At 32.8% G+C, this 23,690-nt stretch overlaps 1 protein-coding gene across 8 annotated transcripts in view; it reads right to left on the bottom strand.

Annotated features, from left to right (window-relative positions):
* The window catches only part of NRXN1 (neurexin 1), a 1,448,730-nt gene that overhangs the window by 1,294,073 nt on the left and 130,967 nt on the right, over window positions 1-23,690 (bottom strand). For all 8 annotated transcript variants that reach the window (XM_036751791.1, XM_036751793.1, XM_036751799.1 and 5 more), the window contains exons 3-5: window positions 11,498-11,515; window positions 8,080-8,109; window positions 7,278-7,289 (exon numbers count right to left, since the gene is read on the bottom strand). In XM_036751791.1, the coding sequence (XP_036607686.1) occupies window positions 7,278-7,289; window positions 8,080-8,109; window positions 11,498-11,515 (60 nt within the window). The remainder of the gene's footprint in view (window positions 1-7,277; window positions 7,290-8,079; window positions 8,110-11,497; window positions 11,516-23,690) is intronic.

Below are 23,690 nucleotides of genomic sequence, written 5' to 3'. Positions count from 1 at the left end.
TTCTTTCAGCACTGATATAAACTCACCTTACAAAATTACTAATTAGAACACAAATGATCCAGAAAAAAAGTCTGGAAATACTCAGAACATTTTGAGTATGTCAATTTAGTTTTTATTACATATTTTGTGAAATATTCTCTAGCAATAGTTATCTCTTTCTGAGTGTCATGAAACATCATTCAACTTATCAATTTAGTACATGAGGTACATGAGACTTCAATAAAAAGTTTTTAATGTCACTTCTCACATTTTTAAGGGGAAATCAATTAGCATTATTTTAATTAATCCTTTTATGGACTCAGCAGACTCAATCATTAATTGTATTTCAAGTTTTCATCAATCTCAGTGGCACATGGAATTCTTCTTACAGTGTTCCAGATTATCAACAGGAGGTGAATTCACTTGCATTATTTAGAATTAAAAGCTTAGAATAAATATCATTGCTATTCTGAATTGAAAATCTGGGAATGATTGAAGAGGATATCCTGGGCAAGATGATTTGATTGATTTCATTACCTCTGCCATTGAACTTACATTAATAATAAGTTAAGTTTTATTTTGCCACCAGCTCATTCCCTTCGCCTTTGTGATCATTGCATGATTACAGTGAAACCCCTGAAGTTTGCTTGTGGGTAATGATTCAGGATCAGCTATCTCTACTAAAAGGAAGCTATATTTATGTAAAGATGATCAAGTTCTGGGCACAAGCCTGGCTGTGATAATGAGTAATATCCATTCTCAAGCAGCATAATTTAAAGCAATTGTATCAACTGTCTATTTACTAATTACAAAGCCTGGTGTTCCTATCACATAAGGAATATGATAGCTACAATAGAGGTAATTTTGAAAGCCACATTAACTCTTTCACACTCTAAGGAGCTTACTACTTCATTGTCATGTCATAAAAGAAATTGTTAATATTGCTTTCCAAAGAAAGATCTGAACTAACATTCAATAAAAATTCAGAAGAGAGGCAGTATGGCAGAGTGCATAATAAGCCAGCTTTGGAGTCAAGATTCTTGGGGTCTTAGTCATTGAGCTCAAAGGTACCTTAGAGGCCATTTCATCCAGTCCCAATTTTTAAAGACAAAAAAGTAACCTCAAAAGATCACAATAAGTAGCAAGTGAAAAAGGAAGAATCTGAACCCAGGTCCTCTGACTCCAAAGTCTCTTTCCATTCTACCATACTTCAAAAATTCAGCTTCTGAAACTACTGGTTTTGTATTTATACAACTGAATAATAATTCCTGTGCATTATTATTCTGGAGAAGGAATCATTTATTAAATTCATTATAGACAACCTCAAATAATGTAAAGTATCTTGCCCTTAAAGTGTTTGTAATATAGTTCAGTAAAGCATTTAGAGGTACCTTAATCGTTTAAACTATTACTGAATGGCAAGCCCAATCTACTCCTGAGTAGAGGGGGGGAAAAGGTATCTACTCTAAATCTAATGAAATCCTCATTTATTTGATCCACCATTCAATGTCAACAATGCTGACAAAGACACTGTGCAGCTTCTCCATACCTTAACAGTGACAAAAATGAGCTAGGATTTTTATTAGTATGAATACAATAGAACAAGACAGAAGAAATGAAAAAGAAGTAAAACAGATAATCTTAGGTACCTTGTCTTGATTGTGGCCAGAATTAAAATATTTTTAGCCAGAGAATGAATGGTGAAATGAACATTACAATCTAACAATTCATATCATGCTCAAAGTATCCTATTTTGATGTTGGATACTTATTGTTTGACTTTTTAAATGGATATTTCAGACAGTCTCAGCTCTTTGTCAGTGGATTAGTGGTATACATTAAAATAAATGGTAGGTCAAAATATGGAATAAAAAATTACTTCTTTACTTACACATTAACATGCATATTTCAATAGAGTACATGATATATCAGGTAGGTTTAGAATTATTTTGCGTAATACCAAGTACCCAGAAGCATTATGCATTTAAATAAGGAAATACAATTTAAGAATGCATATATGAAATTCAAGAAACTACAACTGTGATAAAACTGAATTAGTTATGTAGTCAGATACAATAAAAAAAGCAAAATAAATACTATACAGGCCAGAAACATACATCATGATTTTGGTGAGTGGAAAGTCAACATGGGATTGAGACGCAAAATCGAAGAAGTCAGACATTACTGCTTATTTAGCAACACGATGAACATTGAGCAATCTCTGAACACTCTCTGAGTCAGTGAAAGGAAGGATGGAAATGGAAAGAAATTAATATATGTGAACAATTAAATCTTTCTCAAAATTATTACATACATCAAATTGGTTTGGGGAGGATTACAAAGCATGTTACTTATAATTATGTCATTTTAAAAGTTTTTTAATACATAACACCTTGGGAAATTGTGAATTAATTAGCTAGAATATTGTCAAATAATCATTTTAGTTATTCAATAGGCCCTAGAATGGTTTTGTTGTTGAGGGAATTTTCTAAAGAATATTAAGAGTTAGTAGATTAGTTAGTATGTATCTTATATTCTGTACTAACTTTTTTCATCAATTACAAAGGAAAAATTTTAAAAATCTTTAAAATAATTCCTCAAGAAATATGAAACATTTAATATAGTAGCTGTATACTTAGCACTACCCTCCTTTTCATATTCTAGTTTTTAGCAGCATGTTTACTTGGAATCATAAAACTTAAAAGAATCAGGCAAACAGTTACTTTATAAAGTGATAAATGATATAAAAATGCAAGGGAGAACAAATGCAAATATGCAATGAGCTCAGATTCTAAAATGAGACATTTACTTTCTGTGAGAATTTAAATATAAGGCCATTTATAAATAGGACTTGGTGCTCCTTATTTGCAAAAGAGGCCAAAAATATTACTACAAATACATAGGATACATCAACATTCAATTCTGAATGTCTTTATAAAGCTATTGGCTAAATCCACAACTAATTTAATGTTTCCTTGAATGGTTTTGCTGATAGCCAAAGGAGTAGAAAAGTCCAATCTATTTGCCATTGTGACAATTAGAAATTAGACATTAGAAAAATTCAACAAAGGAGTTAAATACATTAAAAGATCATTGATAATAGTTTATGCACTCATTGCTGTGCATTTATAATGGTACATTAAGGATGTATTGACATGATGCCTCAGCTAGACACCAGGAAGAATTATACTAGTATTAGGAAAGAAATCAGAGAGGAGAGAAGAAAAAGGATGAAAAAGGATGAAGAGGGGAGTATTTTTATTCAACTTTTCTTCAATTTTGTGACATTTCATATTTTGAGAACCATAGATGAGCAGTGTATCACAGTGGGATAGCCACCCACTAGGAGAGAGAGGAGCTGAAATCTCCTGCTTGCTCTAAAACCTACTAGCTTTTTCCTATCCCTTGAATCACCAAACCTCACTGTTACTCAGTTTTATGATTTATAAAATGAGACAATTGGACATTAAAATCTTGAAGGTAACTTCCAGATGTATAATTTTACAATTTAACCCTCTTCCCCAGCCCTTTCCTCTTCTAGCCTCTAATTCTACCCTCTAGTTTTAATTTAATAGCATGGACAGTTCTGGAACCTTCATTTAAGAGATCAAAGACAATCTGGCTGGGTGGGAGATAAGTTAGAGTATAGGGAAACAGGATCTAGCAATATAAGCTTCCATGCTAAAATGTCCAAGTAATAATGACTACTTGCTTGCCTATTGTTTATTGTAAGAAAATTTGAATGCATAAACTTGCTTGTCATTTTAAAAAATTTACCTGTCAGTCAAACAATCTATCAGGTCATGTCTTTTAAACTACAGTATCAATTATGTAAGAAAAAGACAAATCAAAGTAGGTAAACTCTGGATATATGATAGGTAATAGGTGATAGGTAAGTAGATAGATAAATAGAAAAGGCTAGAGAAAGGTGATTGATAGAAAGATAGAATACCTAGACCAATAGAAAACCACCGGCTTCAATACCTTGGTTAGCAACATTCTCAATGCCCATGGAGCCAAGATCACTGATCGATTTCTTGCCTCACAGAAACAAAATCTCACTGATACCATGTACACACAAACAATGGAGGTGGAGAGTGGCTCTAGGTTGTCTCTTCTGCTGTCCAATGTGATGTCAAAACTCAGAGGTAACCATCTCCAAATTTATCCAGATGAGGATGACATATTCTCACTTACAAGTAGCAAAAACAAAATCCAGAGACTTTTCCTGAAGGCGTTGGAAACAGAATAACCAGTTGAAAACACTATGTCAATGATGGAGAGGCTTACAGTTTATTCATTGTATTTCTGCCAGTATGTGACAGTGCTTGTCATGATAATCATTAATTTTAGTAGGAAGTATATGATCCTGCAAAGCAATTCTTCACCCCCTAAAACCTTAAAGATTAAGAAAATGATGATTTCAATGATGATAATGGTGGTGATGATGATGCTGATCATGATGCTGATAACAATGATTATGGGAAAGAGAAGTGTTTTCTTGTTTTATTTTGTTTTTGCTTTTTGGCAATAGCTCTGTGTCTTAGACTTAAATCAAGAGTAACCTCCATAAATAACCAAGTATCCTTTAGATGGTCCATTGTATTACCTAGTTTTGCTAAAATTACAGGGGAAAATGGAGAGAAAATCAGAGGAGAAATACAGAGATAATGTAGGGGTATCACTGTTAGTATGTCTCAACTCTGAGGCTTGGAAAAAAGACAAAAAAAAACCCTGAGTTTAAAAATTTAAAGAGTCCCACAGCTACAATTTCATGCACTACAATTTTCACTTTACTCTTACTTAACACCAGAATCACAACATAGGTACAATGTAAGACAGAGGAAATCTTCAAAGAGCAACATCAGTTTATATGACCTACCCCTCCTTAGAATTCTCATAGATCTTTTCTATTGTTCACATAGAATTTATCATATACTGTCTTAAAATATAGTGGCTTGTACACATGCCTTTCTTTCCTAGTTGACTGAAAGAAACTTGAGGGAAAGGATAACATCATATTCATCCTTAAATTCTCCATGGGAACCACCAGAGCATCTTTCAAAGAAAAGGCACTAAAATCATTGTACTGAATTTGTGAATGGATGAATGTTCAGATTATAATGCAGCATTTTATTTTAAGAAATGTGAGTTTATTCGATAAAAAAGTTTTACAACCCTATCTCACATAATATAATTTATTTTTCCCTGTTCACCATTCATACCAACTCCAAAAGGACACTTTTTCACAATAAGAAGCATGAAAAGGGAAAATAGAGTCTGTCATTCTCTCCTCCATTGTATACATTTTCTCTTCCAGTATATTATCCATTATACTAAAGGAATTTCTTATTATGGATATAGTGAAAATGACTTTTTTGATGTTTAACATATCCATATAAACATGATCAATATAATGCAAGACTGAAAAGCTAAAAGCAGAATACAATTGATCATATAACAAAAGGTAAAATGCCATCAGTGCTAAATTTCTCTTAGGTGAGTAGATCAACTATTTTATAAGATTTTAAAAAATAAGATAGCTTGGAAATTAAATATCTTAATTTGCTTCCAAGATTCATGTGTATGTATCTACATCTCTATGTATGTGCATGTATGTATGCATATATATGTGTGTATACACACGTACACATATACATACATACATATATGCATGTATATATATACATATATATATATAATTTTGTGTATGTGAACATAGAGCTGAAGGTACACAAATCTATATGTGCATATGTGCACATAAAACTTGTAAGCATATATTTCTTGGAAAAATCACACAAAAAAGTACAGCATAAAATAAAATTTCTCTTAAGAGTTCAAATGCACATACCATTCAAGTCCTGTGCTAGAGAATACATCAAAAGGCATTCATTTTAAAGGGAGCAGTGTGATGGGATTCAAAGATAAAATGTAGTGTTTTAGAAAGCATTCTACATAAAAAACAGAACCTCTAAAACAAGTGACATCTCCTGGTCAAAGGCTGTACCATCCATTAGTAGAGCTTGACAAATAAATTAAGGTAATTATGTTGACTTTTAACAGTTTTCCCCAAATTAAATTATACTAGAATACAGTTGACCAAAACATGAACTATAAAAATGCAGGCAGGGTCTCCTTTTATTGGCACATAGCACTTAATACAGCATTATTCTGTCAGCTTGAATTTTCACATTTCAACCCTTAATGTCAGGTGTTATATATTGCAATTTTCATGTTTGATTTCAAGAAATGTGCTTCATTTGGAGGTGGCACATATATAATCATTCCCAACCATGTGTTTTCATATGATTTTAGTGTTAAGATTAAAGAATTCAAAGAACATTTCCTTCAAGAAAAAAAACCTTAAAAAATTAAGTACCAAAGGCACAATCATTGAATCAGGGTTTCAACATGGTTACTTAAAAAAAACTCTTTAAAACATTTGCTTTCATTGCATATAAACTATCATAATGCTACATTCCACACATACTATTTCTTAATGTAAACATGAATAACCATGACACTTACTGAATGAAATATAAAACAACATGCTTTTAAAAAACAACAAAAATATTTGACAGTTTTGTGCCAATACTCTCCAAAAGTGCACATAAATGACTTACCAAGGAATGCAGCGAAGTATACCTGGGTTATTGGTGCTTATACCAAAAATAAATACAAAAGAAAAACCATACGTTTCTTGGCTGTCTGATCCTCCTCCTCCTTCTCCTCCTCTGTCTCTTATACTGACTGTTCTTTGAAATAAACATGAAACTAATGTGAATGGGGAAAATCTCAGAGACAACAAAGGGGTGGAACTATAGCAGAGACCACTTAAAGTCAGTGCTATACATGCTTTCACTTACATCCAGATGTAGAATGACTTGGACAGATGTTCTCCACAGCTGTACTCTTTGAACATGACATGCTTATGTTGGCTACTCTGAGTATTTGAGTTTTCATAAATAGATATCAGAAAATGCATACCTGAAATTGTGGCTGAATCATGTACATATGTTCTATGTCAGCTGCAGATAATATTACCACCTTATTTGTACCTTTTAAAAAATAAAACCAAACTAAACAGTAACAACAAAAAACTTCACTAACACTCAGAACAGATGTAAAATATTTTGAGAGATGTTTGTTCCTTACCTTAGGTCCATGAAATAATAAAGCACAAGTATACCTACCTCAAGGGCACATTACCAGTGCTAAAAGGTCTACATATATTTGCATTTATTACATATATTCTAAATTATACAGATGGCATTAAAAAGAAAGAAAATAATGTAATACCTTTACTTTTACCTATGGATTTGATGAAATGGTTCCATGAAGAAAGGATTTCCAGACAAAGAGAATATAGAGGAGAGAAACAACAATAAGAATTATGTAAATGCACTAATATCTGAAAATTAAAAGAGACAAGAAAGTATAAATAAGTGTTTGAAGACAAATGGAGATGCAAACAGTATCACAGGGGGAATTGTGTTCATTTCCTTTAGTCATGTACATGCACAGAAACTTGGATGTCCCCATGCTCACTTTAAAAGGATGACACAGATGAGAGATACACAATGATTGGAGAATGGGAAATTCATCGATTCTCTGATAGGAAAAAAAAAACTGCACTATCAGCATTCCAGAGAATGGGAAAAGATGCTATCTGCAAATTCCCAAACAGCCATGCATTAATGCCAACGGACTCTTCAGTGGCTCCAATAGGATAAAATGAATATCTACTTTCACATGGTAATTAGGGAAAGCTCTCAAATATCTTTAATATCATTACCCATAGGTGTATTCACATATGCATTTATGGATTATCTCAATCACACTTTTCATGTTTCATTTCTTTGCAGTTATTATATTGCAAGAGACAGAGGGTGATGGAAACGTAAGGGCAAATGGGAGGAGAGAGAAAAGAGGAGGGAAGCAAAAAAATAACACAACACAAGATGTGACTGAAATAATGTATTTAATTAGCAGCCAGAGATTTTGCAAGCATTTGCCCATCATTTTGCAGTGATGGATTCAAAGCAGCTACAGAATAAGAAGAAACAATGAAAGCAGAGTGGAAAAGGAACAGAGCCCATACCTTGGTCGCCCATCATCAGGTGCGCCAGACCTTGAAGGAAAACAAGAGCACAGTCAGCAATGAACAAGGGAGCATGGGAAGATGGGATTGTCACAGTGACAAAAATGTTCAGTGACAGACATCTTGTTTCCTATGAAATATGTCTGCATCACAAAGGCAAATCGAAAAGCATTCTTTCAAGTATAATTTGGAATGCTTTGGGGCCAAAAGTTAGAGAACCACAACTGAAAACACTGGCAGATGCACCACCATGAATTGTTTCTATGTATTAGTTGGAACAAGGAAATGCATTAAGAGAATGATTTTGAGTCCAACCACTCCCTTAACATTCCTTTTCTCCTTTGTGCACTTGGTTGAGTATGTTTTGATTGAACACAGCCCCATTAGGGCAAGCCATTTTTCTCTGATTAAATTTTCATTAAAAATAATAAAACCCAAAGGAATGTAACCTGAAATATGGGCTGGGTCTGATCTTTTTCCCCTCATCAAAAATGAACAGTTTCATAATTAAATGAACAAATTTTAGTCACACTGAAATGATAATGCAAGGGAGGTTTCCTTACTTATCTGGTATAAGTACATTTATTCTAATACTGAAAAGGTACTAGACATGCAATGCAAACTCAATTTTCTTGTGAGAACATGCTTTGGAGAAACAGTAGATCAATTTTCAGCAGGTCTAACTAAATTTATCAGGTATGGTAGTGGGAAGCTATTTAGAATTTTATTTCATTTTGAAGTTTAAATATCTATAAAGCAAATAGCATGCAGAAGACATAATTTTAACAAAGAAAGTTCATACATATTTTTGACAATGCCTGTGAGTCCCATCTTTACATCTGAATAGTTTCTAACTACTCATGTTTGAAATTTTAAGTTAACCTTCAGATAATTGTCTCTCTTTGAGGAACTTCAAATTGAATGGCTCCTTATAGGAAATGGAGAACCCTGAATGTGGTAGCATTTTTTTCCTAAATTTCCATTTTCCCAAATCACACAAATATCCCATCCAATAATACATTCTGATTTTAATGGAAAGACAGAATTCTCAAATTCATTAAAGATTATTATTCACCAATCCACTTATATTTTTGGAATTTTGTGAATTTAAGAAATATTTCTTGTGTCTAAATTTCATTTAAGTCGAAATGACTACTTGATGGACTCATGTGCTATATTTCTAACATATTTTTAAGAAATATTTCCATCATCAGTTTTGATTTGCAGGAACTGTACCACTAATCTGTGTAGATAATGAAAGTAACAGCAGCATTTTCACAAAATTGTACTGATAGATATTTAAGTATAACCAAAAAAGTATAATATAATCATTATATATGCAATTATATGCAAATGACATAATAAAACAACTTAATGCTTCCTGGAACAGAACAACTCTGTTGTATTTTATAATAGAGAAGAAAATAAGAAGATTAAAGAGATTATGACCTGCCAATGTATCCAGATCATTTATACCCAGGAGCCATAGTGACAGTCAGGAATCATACTTTTAAAATAATGTCTGATCTGATAAACTACATGTTGTTACCTTACATTTTTTTTAAATTGCCATATATATTAGTGTCATTTTAATTTTTGGATAATGGGACTAATCTATAATGTTTACACATACTTTATTGATTGGGTCAAATAAATATCATCTCCAGCCCTGATTTCCTAAAATATAACATAAACCATTATGATTATTCATACTTCATGTAATAGTCACAGAGAGATAAGGATAAGGAAAATCTTAAATTATAGGGAGGAAGTAGAAATGGTACTTGAAATAATTCTATTTAACATAAATGTGGAGTAAGCCGATATTGGAAAAACCATCAAATCTTTTTTTAAATAAATGTTTGTAACTAAATTCAAGGAAATTCCATTCCAAAGTTCAGTTTGACCACTGTTGGAGCCTACTGTACAAAACTGTTAAGGAACCAAAAAGAATTGCACAGAATAGTTTTCCTCTGCCTTTTGTTCACTGCCTGGTACATAATAAGCATTTAATAAATGCTGATTGATAGCTTGACATGGCTACTTTTGTGTTATATTCACACACTGAGTGGAAAATTGATTATATTGAAAACATATCAGACATGCAGGGTTCTATACTATAAATGTACTAAACAATAGTTGTAAAAAAATGGAAGTCATAGCTAAAGACAACCCCAGGAAAGGAGTTTAATTTTTAATTGCTAAATATTAAATAACATAGCAGCAATATTCAGAAGCTCAGTAATTATGGTACCATCTACAACAGTTACAGATATTATGTGGAATTATCCTATTACCAGTCTCTAACAAGTATTATCACTTAATTAGTTTTAGTATCTAATATTTCAACCTAGAAATTTAAATGACAACAAAAAGCTAAGTGGAAAAGAAAATACATGTCAATTTCTACTATTTGATTATACTTTGAATAGTTTTGAAATATAATGAAGTGTGGGGTCTTATTTCTTGGACCCATTCACTTTGCTACATTGTGGATGCCAAAGCTAACAATATATTCATTCCAATGTATAACTAGAGGTCCTTCAGTTTACAGTTTTATGCCACCAAAATTTTTCTTTCCAGGTTTATTATTTATATTAGGATACTTAGAGACTTTGTTGAGAGCACTTGGCTCAATTTTTTGCTAGACTTTTAGTAAGTGCAAAGTTAAGGTAGCATGGAGGGAGACTTTGGCATTTGGGTATGAAGGTTCCAACCAAAGAATATCTTATAGACATCTAATTCCCTAAATTTTTGATTTGCAATGGAAAAGCTCACAGACTCTCATGGCAAAAGTTTTGTATCAAGTAATACTTTAGAGTTTTATATAATGTAATACAAAATCTTACAATTTTACTTACCAACATTCAGGTCTCTGCAATAGGCTTTAATGTCCATCAGCCCACTGGTTGTTATGAAATCTAGACATGGGCCCCTTATCATTCTCCACCTTATGCTGTGGCATTTTATGAACCAAATGATTTAATTCTAATAAATGAACCCGAAATGATATAATGCTTGATATTCCAAACAGAAACAAAATAACATGTCATGGGCTAGATAAAAATAAAGAATGGATCATGCATTATGTGTGTGGATGCTAGAATTCCTTTCTCCTAAAAACTAAAGGAATACTTTGTACCAATTTTTCCATACAGAATTTGACAGTCAATGTTTCAGATTTATACATGATACTCATTTCTACTGAGCATAAATATTAGGGGTTGGTAAGGCCAGAATGTAATGCATCTAAAGTGAGAGGGAAGAAGTGTTCTGTATGAAAAGTGGTACTTAGTCAATGAATAACATTTTCTAAAAGACATCCAACTTACCGTTTTTAATTCTAGGTGTACCATTTTACTACTAAAATGAAATAAAAAATAAAGATAGCTTAGAAAATAAGGTAGAAAGTACCCACCTTCCACATAGTTGTCTTCTGAAAGCACATAACAAGGAAGGAGAGAAAAGGAAAAAAAAACATTCATTAAGCAGCATGCAGACTGGAACTTGCCATTGCATGTCTTCTCATGCAAGGCATCAGACACAACATGCAGGTGCTCCATTGCTACCATTCAGAGGGGAAAACACAATCATAGGGTGGGGGAAGCCATGTTCCCGTTAACCAAAAGAATTCACAGAGGGTGGAAAAGAAAATCAGAGGAATATTGCCATTTCCAGAGCAAAGGTATTTAAAGAGTCCTCTACACTACTGCTCTACATGAAGCAAATTTGATTATTCTCATTTGTTATGAGTATGGTGTCATTTCATAATATCATTTTATATAGCTAAAAGTTTTACTTTGGGTTGAGAATTAGACAATTAATTTGTCCCTTTATGGAGCTGAATCCTGTTTATGGATTGAATATGTAAATTACCTATTTTACAATAATTCACTATCAAATCTTATTCATATTTCTAATTATAAAAATGTGCATAATGTCCTATACCAGCACCGATAATTACCATTTCTAATAACTTAAAAGGGATGTTTTTAGATCAAAACAATAAAAGTGAAAGGGTTATAATCTACAACTTATTCGTAGCCTTTTTTTTTTACAGTTTTTATGGTTTCCTACAAATTATATCAAAATAGCAAACTCTTTGAAGGTAGAGACAAACCCATTTTTGTATCTTCTGTAATGCCTGATAAGATGCTTCGAGCATAGTAGGTAATCAACAGAAAGCTGCTAAATTGAATCACATGGAAGGTTTTGACTCCTAATTCCAAATAAGTATAATTAAATCTTATTTTAGGTCATAAGCATTAGGGAGCTGTCCAATTTGCCCAATTTAGTCAGTGATTAGAATTCAACATCTCTGCATTCTTCATGAAAGGAGTTAGTACTGTAATAGCTGATCAAGATAAGATCATCAAGTCTCCATAAAGTTTAAGAGGTATTTTTCATCATTTTACATACACTTTCCATAGTAAATGAAAATGAAGACTTGTGTTAGTCTACAGCAGACATATTGGAAAATTCAAGCATTATGGAGAGAAAAAGCTGGGGCAGAAGAAAAGTTTGGTTCCTCCTAGATCTAAAAATGTTATGCCTATGAATAAAATTCTATTGCTGATAACTGATAAAAAATCAGGTTCCCATTAGCTTAGATTTCAAAAAAGCCATCCATAATTAGAAAATTACTAGACTTTCACCATACTGACATTTCCACTCTCAAAATTTTAGATTATCTATTCAAATTTCCTATTTTGAAGCTCTTAGATGCAAATAATTGTTTTCAAAAAACTCATTCGCTAACTTTAGAGCTATTGGGAATAGATATTACAGACTCTGCTAGGGTAATATATATATTTAAGGCTCAAAACAACCTTAGGGGTCATTTAATCTAGCCCTAACACTTTATAAATGAAGAAACTGATGCCAAGGAAAGTTAAGTGACTTGCCAAAGGGCACACAGGTAGTACGTGGCAGAGTCAGGAATGATGCCCAGGTCCAGGATTTCAAATCCAACACTCTTCCTATTACCTCAAACATCACCAAATTGATATTTTCAGCACACAATAAAGGTAAGAACTATTAGTTACATGGAAAAAAATAAATAATATCAGTTGGAAAAACAAAGGTCAACAATCCACTAATATATTGACCAATATTAGATATGAAGAATTGATAGGCATTAGCAATAAAGTGAACACAACTCAACTAGCTTGAATACAGTTTTTAAATGTTGAACTAAAATACCAGCTTGGTGCTTTTTGTTTTGGTCTACAAAGAATCAAGGAAACTATTTTTTTTTAATTTTCAATTTGTAGTTTGGTTATTTGTAGTTAAAGCTTTGATATTTTTATATATTGCTGAATACAGAGAAGAGATAGATTCTAGCAGGGCATAATGTATTTAATTTTTGATTGCATATTAAATTCTTTTTAATAAGCTACAGTAAAGAATTAAGGATTTCCATTCAAAGTGATTAAACAAAGAAAAAATGCTGTGAATATAGACAGCAGAAAAGGAATGAGGAGACAGTATGAGACTGAATTTCATATCTATTGGTACATTTGGTTTTGGTAAATAAGAAACTGGTGGCCATGGAGTCATGGGTGAGTTTTTTGAGTAACAGTAGATACATACAGTCTTAAAATGACAAACCATTTTGGCTCAATGTGGCAGCTTCTAAGTATATTCAAAATGTGTAAGAGTGGCCAGAAGCTAGAGGCATCAAGAAGTTCTGTTGGGAAACATTTTTGCCATTGAGATCCTAAAACCCATAAAAATTTTTAGTATGATTTCATTTTCTTTGTGGCAATGAAAAATGGAGAGCCACAAAAAGGCCACATTTTTTTTCTCTTTCACCTTCCAAATAGTTTGAATCACTTTTTCCATGGAGAAGAAGGCAAATTTGGGTCCTGAATGTCATTTTTGTTAGCAATGTTAGTGGTTTATTGCCATTGAATGGAGTTGCAAAACCACTAAGTAGTATGTTTTTGATAAGCATAAATCAGCATCTTGGTGCATCTTTCTTTGGCCTCTAGCTTAAAAGAATTTAGTGAAAGCAACTTTAGTTATATGTCACTGTACTTTGTGCTCAATCTTAATTACATGCTTTTAGGGTAAAAGGAAAAGAGTAGTAAAAGAAATGTGGTCACAAAAAAGAAACTAAATCAGGACCACTGAGCAAATTAATACATGGAGAAAAATAGAATTAATGATTCCATCTTATGTAAGTAAATATGGATTCAGCTTTTTAAAAGTTTTATTTCTCTGCAATAGAAATGAACATAAAATATAAAGGATCTGAAAGTTGGGAGATTCTTTGCATTTTTGTTCTACTTTTTCTGCCTCTCTACTACTGCTACTATTACTACCACTGCCTACTGCCTGAGAGACTCATAGAATTAAGTGCTTGTTTGTATATATCTTTATTTCCTGGATTGCCATGACTGAAGAATCAATCCTCTTTTTGGCATCACCATACAGTTAGACATTCCTGATTAGCAAACATATTCTGTCATCAGGACCATATTTTAAGCCTCTGGGACATTACAGACCTGCTGGAGCTTATACTCTTCTGATTTAGCTTTTGACAAGGATGCAATCTCCATGTCATGAACCTTAGAATAGGACATTCAAGGCAAGCTGATGGAAGATCACAATGCACTGGAAAGAATAGAGTATCTGGTAGAAAAACTGAGTTCAAATCTTGCCTCTACCACTTATGATTTGTATGACCTTGGATAAGTCAATAAATTTTAATTATTTTCAATTTCCTAATTGTTGAAACATAGGTATTGAACTGGATGATTTATAAGGTCCTTTCCAGACTTAAATCTGTGATGATGATAAGGCTGGAAAAAATAGGGAAATGACATGTAGCAGTGGATGAGGAATTCCAATATGAAAATTGAGACATCATAATTTAGGGCCCTTTTATTAAGGGGATTTGTTCTGTGAAGTTTGGATTCAATGAACAAACTGTATTTGAGGACCTAGACAGCCACATGTGGCCTTAAAGCCACAGGTTCCCCACCCCCTGATTAAGGGCATGGATATTTCATCACAAATTTAGTAGGAGAAAGATAGAATAAAACACGGCTTTCCTAAACATTATCTGGGAGAAGTATGATTTTCATTTGTCATATCCATATCTTTGCATAGTCGATTGTCTATTCCTAGGCTTCCTTCAAGGATCAACTTTGGCAGTACCTTCTTAGGGAAACCTTTCCTTATCCACCTAGTTACTAGCATTCTTCTCTCCCCAAAATATTTTGTTTTAAAATATTTGTACATGCTATATATGTATATATTAATATCATAATTACAAGAATTTATATAGTATTTTAATTGTTACAACATATTTTGCATTTATTTTCTCATTTCATCTTCCCACAAAACTTGCGATATAGACTTTAACATTATATTCATTTTAAAGATGAAGAGAGTGAAACAGATATAGGTAAACTGATATGCCTAGCTTCAAATATCTACCAAGTGCTTGAAGTATACAGAGGTTAAGTGACTTGCCTGTGGTCATATTAAATGTCTGAGGCCATTTTTGAACTCAGGTTTTCCTTATTCCAAATCTGGTACCCTAATCCACTGTGCTAACTAGCTACCTACAGATGCATATATCTACGTATTTGTATGACTGTGTATATATATATATGTATATATATATATATATACACATATATATACATATATATATACACACAGTATTATATATACAATATGCATTTATATATGTACTTGTGTATATATATATGTGTCTATATTTATATCTTAATCTAAATCCTTCTAACTGCTTTATGATATTCAGCTCCAAAATATTTAGTTCCAGTTAATTGCAATTTTTCAAATGGCAGTCTGATGGCAAGGCAGATTTTCTTGCTGTTGAACCTATTCCCTTGATCTAATACAAGTTAAATTTCCTCCTTCAAGTAAGTAATTATTACTCATAAGACTCAACACTATAATTAATCAAATATTACACACTTTGCCCACCACTGGACTAAAAAGTTAACATATAAGTGTAAGTAAGTGAAAAGGAAACATAAAAGTGTCAACACTACAGAATAATTTTACTAGGAAAAAGGGCTTCCTTCTAAACTATATTTATCATGTATGTGCCAAACTTTGTGTATGTTATCTCCCATATAAGAATGCAAGCTTCTTGAATGTAGAACATTTGGGATTTTTTTTTAACCTTAGAACATAGCACACTTCCTTTTGCTGATATGGTTTTAATAGATGCATAATGATTGATTGCTAATATTTGTCTTTTACCAATCAATATCATCAATTTTAAAAAAAAAATTGTTTCAACTCTTTACAACTGGCACAATAAAATTAGATGAGCCCTTAAAAAGAAACAAAATAATATAAATGTCTATATGTTTCAATGGTCTAAAAATTAACCTATGCTAAAATTCTGTGATGAAATCTGAATACGTTATAGAAAGGCCACAGCAGTGGAACATAGTATGAATGAACCAGTGGCTCTCTGGAAGGTACTGCAGAACTGAAATTACTTCAAATACAGCCCACAGCAGACTACATTTCTCTTCTTAGAAAACAACCGATAACTACAGATTGCATAAGACTCACCACTAGGAAATCCTTTTTTTTTTTAAAGAGAGGTTTATGAAATTGTCTCTTTATGTTATAGTAGGGTTGGAACTTATATCAGTGATGGGAACATCCACACAGATACAATCAGAGATGCTTGAAGGCAATATTTTTTAAAACTATAGAAAACAACCAAGTATAGTAACAAAAATGCCCTAGATGACAAACCCAAAGGCCCTGGGTTTGAATTCTGGCTTTGCCTGACAATATGTGTGACCCTGTAGAGCAATGTCTCTGGAGTCAGGAGGACCTGAGTTCAAATCTGGCCCCAGACTCTTGACACACTTACTAGCTGTATCACCTTGGGCAAGTAACTTAACCCCAATTGCCCTGCCTTCCCCCCCTCCAAAAAATATAGGTGACCCTGGGCAAATCACATTATCTTTCTGGGTTCATTTTCTTCCTCTGTAAAATTAGAGGATCTGGAAGTTTCTTTCTAGCACTAAATCTATTATCGTATGATGATGTTAGGGTTACTTGCACTGAGATTACGATTTCTGTAAAATGAGAACCTCTAACATGAAAAAAATATCAAGTTGATGCTTTTTCCCTGAAGAAGAGGGTACTATTAAAAAACATGTTTAAAGAGGAAAATTATCACCAATGTTTTCACCTATATCACATCATTTTTTTCTGGGTCCACCAAATGGAATGAGTTCATTCCATTGCTGCAAAATCAGAATTGGAAGGTCGTTAGAGAACAGACCAACCAAACCACTAATGTCTCTTGTTGTGGAGTGCTGTCCATGGTCCTGACTAGGCATTCTTAATTATTTAGCTCTTAGGGGTTGATTTCTCAATGTCTAAATGATCAGAAGCCACCATTCCACCGATGACCTTAAGAAAATGTCTCACTATGGATTATGGGCTCTTCCTTAAAGGGAGCAAAATACATTTGAAAGTCATAGATAGCTAAAAGGGGGGAATTTATTTTACCAAATAAAAGCATGATAACAAACAAGAAATTTACTATAAACTATTTTTTTCTTCAAAATTATTCATTAGGGAGCAATTTTAACATGCTACTTCTAGATTTTTCAATGAACTTTATCCAGCATACCTATGTCCCTTGGGAGTCGGTAGGAAAAATATTAACACTTTTTGTGATTTCAATGCCAAAAAATGAAAAAAAATGTAAAACAGATCAAAATGGTATAGTCAGTGCTTATCCAACTAAAATCAAAATTATATAAATTACATAGTAAGTGAAGGAAATTTAGCACTGACCTACAAATTAAGCATGCATTAAAGTAGCAAACACAAATTTGATTTAGTTTCACAAAGACAGATTTTTCATAGTCTTACTTTGAATTTTAGAATATACTTTGCAATATAACAAAATGTTTTAGAATCATACTAATGTTTGAAAATGTTTTTGGCAATTTGGTTTTATGTATTTCTTTAAAATATTTTCTGAAGAGCTTGAATCATGTTACATTCTTTAAATTTAAGAGTCACTTAACCATAAAGTTTCAGGAAAAATATTGAAATATTCTCTTGATAAATATTTTGAGTCACATGTTGAATTTTTTCAACTTGCATTTTTCAAACTGGCATTAATGGACTAAATATGTATAATAAATTATGAATTTGCTTGGTTTTTTCAATATTGATATAACATTAAGGGTAAAAATAAGAGGACTGTTTTTTGAAATTTTAAAATTCCAAGTAAAATTTCTTGTGGTCAAAATTTCATTGTATTTATCTGTAAAATAGCCTGGTTTTCCTCTCCCTCCTAAAATTGGCATACCTAAAAATGAAATGGAAATACTATTGTGTTATTTATGATTGTTTTTGTTACTACAAAGAGAAAGTAATATTACCATTTTCTTAAATGTGATTTTCCTAAAGGATAGTTCAAGAGAGCTTTGCATTGTTTTTACATCCTAAATAACTTATGTTTTAGCCTAGAGTTGTTTTTTATTATTTTTTTGTGGCAAAAGAAAGTTGTTTGGGGGAGGAACTGAGATCAGAACTATGTTCTAAAGTGAGGCTCATTACTAAGGTTTCTAAAAATCTCTCAGGAAACACACTCAGGAGAAAAAATGGAATATTCACAGAGTGAGTAAGAAGGCAATGATGACTATTAGAATGTAGCTATTCTACAATTTCCTACGTATATTTTCCATAGAATCTTGACACATGTCGAAAATACTTGTCCTGAGAGAAATTATCAGTATTATTGACATTTTAAATTCTAATATTTTATGTGAAAATTTCTACATAAAACATTCAATAGTCAATGTGTACAGTAAATAGAAAAATATCGTGAGAATCAGAAAAGAACAACTGGATTCAGGTGATGACTATCCTTCTCTTGGCTTGGTGACCCTTGGGGAAGTTTTAATGCTCTAATATTGTAAATTGTAACCAAGATGCTGTTTTACATTGGTATAGGGAATTTCATCTGCAGGATATTCCCATTCCAGTAAAATCACAGTTGCAGGCACTATAATTACCCCCATCATTGAATCCACAGATCCTACCTCTGACACTTATGGATCTATGGGTTCTCAGAGTCCCTAAAACTCAAAATCTCAGATTCCTCATCTGTAAATCCCACATAAAGTCAGTTGTTAGTATTTTTAAGCAGATAAAATATCTTAAAAATTCCTTTGATATCTTTTCAATGTAGTAATGAAGTAACATCTAACATAGAAGTTCCACAAAATGTATCTACACAAAGCTGCATGCAAAGATTCTGAAATATTTCATTTCAATTATCATCAGAATGTGTGCTTTCTTTTGGAAAGTTGAATTCTAATAAACCTTTTCTTAGGAAAGCAAATAGTTGATAGTGCAAAATTAATCAGACACTTTTGTTTTGCCTAAACAAATATTTTAGTTCCAAAATTCAAATATGGTAAAAATGTTGCTTTTATCTTTATTTGTTCATTGCATCCAATGGGAATTAGCAAGTGAATTCTGATCTGGTAAGATTTACAGAGCCAGCAACCAAAAAACCTATAGGAAAACTTTACTATGGGATCAAAAACCCATTAACTCTTAAAAAACCCAAACAAGCAAATAAAGCAAACAACCAAATAATAAAAACCCAAAAGAAAAATTACATTTCATGCAGTCAATGAAGGGAAGGGGCAAATTTGTTTCACAACAGTAGTAGATTAGCTCTTACTAGGTCTTTGAGGATTTTAGTATGGTGGTTATGAGGCATAACACATAATAGCTTAACTGAGAACACAATGTACTGGAAATAACCATGGACTGTGAGTCAGAAGATTTGTGTCCTGGCTTTTCAGTTTTTAGGTGTGATCCTTCACTACTCTCAACTTTAGTTTTCTTATCTATGAATTATGCATAATAATAATGACTACATACTTCAGAATTTTCTAGTGAAGATCTATTGAGATTTAACATGTACATATACACATATATATGTACATATAATCAGCACCATAATATGCTTTTAATGGCAGCAACATTGTATGAAAAATATATTATTTTTGAATTCCAATTGAGGAGCAACATCACCATCACTTAATGCAGTGCTCCATCATATGAGCTTCTTAGAATTCTCTCTCTCTCTCTCTCTGTCTCTCTCTCTCTCTCTGTCTCTCTCCCTCTCTGTCTCTCTCTCTGTCTCTCTCTCTGTCTCTCTCTCTGTCTCTCTCTCTCTCTCTCTCTGTCTCTCTCTCTCTCTCTCTCTCTCTCTCTCTCTCTGTCTCTCTCTCTCTTTCACACACACACACACACACACACACACACACACTGGTGCCTAGATTTTCCATATACACTGGTGACATTTACTGAAGTATGTACTTTACTACTAATCTAACACTCCATTTTTAAAGTAAACTTTTATACCACATTAGTGATAATCAATTCTCTCTGCTTTTGGAATGGCCAAAAACTTATTTTTGGGAATGTTTGAAAAGAGAGAGAAAAATGTCATTTGGGATGCTAACGAAGTAAAATCAAATGCTAAATTCAACCATTTTCCCAAAATATTTCTTTTACCCCAAGAAGACTATGATATAATTCAATTCAACAAGTCTTTACTAAGCAAAGGAAAGAGAGATTTTAGAGATAGAGGACTTGAGTGAACATCCCAGATCTTTTACTTAGTATCTGTGACACCTCATCTAAGTAGGATCTCCATTTTGTCACCTCGAAAATGAAAAGTTTGGAATAAATGATGTCAAAGTTCTAAGTCTATACTTCTATGTACCTCATATGACAGAACACTGTGTTAAGTGATGAGAGATTTTCTGCCCTTCCGGGACTCAAAAAATAGTGAATTGTTCATACAGCTTTAGAGTCACTGAAAACCACACTACCATGTTAGCCATGTATCTCTTACTTAGCCAGGAGGTGTGGCTTCTACTGATAGCTCTGCCACTACCAAAATCTGTGATCTTGAGCAAGTTACTTAATTTCTAATTTTCTTTTTGTGGAGTGGGATGAGATGATCTCTAAAGCTCCAGTAAATTGAATTTCTGATCCTATAATAATAAAATAACAATAGTAGTCACAAAATGTGACTGTTGTGTGAGTCTAGTCTAAAAATGTCTAGTAAGGAATCTAGAAATGATGATCTTTTGGACACATTCTACACAATAAATACTATGAAAAAGAAAGGTATCACTGGTGTTAAGGGAATTTGGGAGATAAGGGTGAGTGTTTTGAGAGTAAATAGAGAGGGCTAAAACAAATTATGACAGATGAAAAATAAGTTTGGCATGAAATATAGTAAAATTCTGAAGTGTTAAATTTTTGTATAAAACTATAACAGAATACTACAATAAAAGAAAATAATCCATATCAACTCACAAAGTTGAAATGCAGAAAAAGGAGTCAATAGAGTTGCTGCTAGATTGCTGTATTGTATTACATGAGTTCTCTGGACATTCTCAAAACCAGAATGTCCTCAAGATAAGAAAAAGGACTGGCATCAATATTATATCAACTGGGGAACAATGTTTGGTAAAGAGAAGACAGTTGTTTGATCAAGGGTATAAAAGTTGAGGGAATATAGGGGAATGCTGTAGTCTCTCTGGCGGGTTACCTCTATACATGTATTCAGAATACATGTATGTGTTAAACTCATTAACTTGAGATAATTTCTGACTTCTGATTTTTATGACACAACAATTGTCAATTTTCATTAATTCCTACATGTCTAGAAAAGAAATTGTTTGAAAGAAAACTGGGAATCACCATTGGGAAAATAGAGTAATGGAAATTGAATGATGGAGCTGATTTCAGACAGTTTACTTGATTTCCACATCCCCTGAAGCTACCATCCTATACCTCTTCTCCTTTTCATAGTTGAACTCTTAGAAAAAATCCATACTCATTACCTCCCTTTTCTCACCTCCTACTCAGTGCTCAACCTTTTTCCATCTGGCTTCTAACCTGACTACCTGCTCTCTTTCAGGTTACAAATGACCTTTTTAACACTGCTAAATCAAGCAGCATTTGATCGAGGATCTATTTGCAAAATGATTTCATTCTGCACCTTTTAACATTGCTGGCTAACTTTCTTCCTAAATATTCCCTTCTCCTTTGATTTCCATGATACTGGTTTTCACTGTTTCTCCTCCAACATTTTGTGATGTGTCTTTATCAGAATAATATGTTATATCACCTCTAAACTATCAAATATAGAAGCCTATAAGTTCAGGGTGTGGGGGAGTTACGTCCTCTTTATACTTTTAGGCAAACTTGTCAGCTTTCATAGGATCAATTATTATCTCTCCATCTTTGTATGTATGTGTGTATATACACATATATAGATATATGTATCTGTGTGTATATATATGTATTGACATACACATACATAAATATATACTTTGTAGACAGATAAAGAGCTAGAGATACAGATACAGATAACACCTTCAACTTCAGTTCCATGTCACTAACTGCCAGCTGGAAATTGCCACTTAGATTCTCTATTTCAGCTCAAACAAATGTCTAAAAAATTCACTATCTTTTATATTTCACCTTGTTTCCCTTTAAATTTTGCTACTTCTTTTAGGGATATCACCCTCTTTACAGTCATCCAACAGTTTTCTTTAAAAACCTAAAAACCTTAGTGCTATCCTTGACTTTTGTTTTTACTTTCATACAGAAATGGTTGCCAAATCTTGCCCATTCTATGTCCATATCATATTTCCCCTCTGTTTCCTTCTCTTTGATCCCATGACTACTACTGTAGCTCAAGATATCATTTCCTCCCTTCTGGACTATTGTCATACCCTCCTAATTGGTAGCCCTGCCAAGTCTTTCCCCTCTCCAATCTATCCTTCACATATAGTTGTCAAGCTAATACTGCTCAGATACAGGTCCTATCATGTAATTCACCTGCTTAAAAGTGTTCAATTGTTCTTTATTGACTCTAGGATCAAATTCAATCTTCTGCCTTGGATTTAAAGCCTCCTCAATCTGCTGCTTATTACCTCAATCTTTTTTCATGGCTTAAGTCATCTCCTCTACAAATTCTTTCCTCACTATTCTCTTTTAGTGCTCTGTTCTCAAATTAATTTGTATTTATATATCTATGCACATGTTTAATTACCCCCCACAAAATTTAAGTCTCCCCCAACTTTTTTAGTCTGTGATTTCATTGACTTATGCCCCTCCCGGATGACAACATTCTTTCTAACTATGCAAATGGACAGCTCCTCTGCAACGTACATCTTAGAAAATTATCTAAAATACTAAGAGGTTAAAAGATTCACCCAATGTCATACAATCAGTCATACTTGAGCTCAGGATTTGTGACTCAGAGACCAGGTTTTTTACTGTATAGCACAATTTCCTCTAAAAATGTAAATCTTAGAGGGTGGCTACTCTTTGTTTTTTTCTTGTATTTCTAGCATCTTGTAGATACATGCAGATATTGGTCATGTTAAAATATCTGTAAATAATTTAAAACTTATTTCAGGGATTATAGACCGTGCTCCATATACATGAAGTTTATAGTCTGTGGAGAGATTTTAGGAGGTCCATGAACTTGGATGAGAAAAAAAAATCTTTCCCTACAATAATATTAGTTTTCTTTG

The sequence above is a fragment of the Trichosurus vulpecula genome, chromosome 3, assembly GCF_011100635.1.
Source record: "Trichosurus vulpecula isolate mTriVul1 chromosome 3, mTriVul1.pri, whole genome shotgun sequence".
In the NCBI taxonomy this organism is placed as follows: Eukaryota; Metazoa; Chordata; class Mammalia; order Diprotodontia; family Phalangeridae; genus Trichosurus; species Trichosurus vulpecula.
Note: the sequence above shows the minus strand (reverse complement) of the source record. Positions and strands in the feature narration are given on the sequence as shown.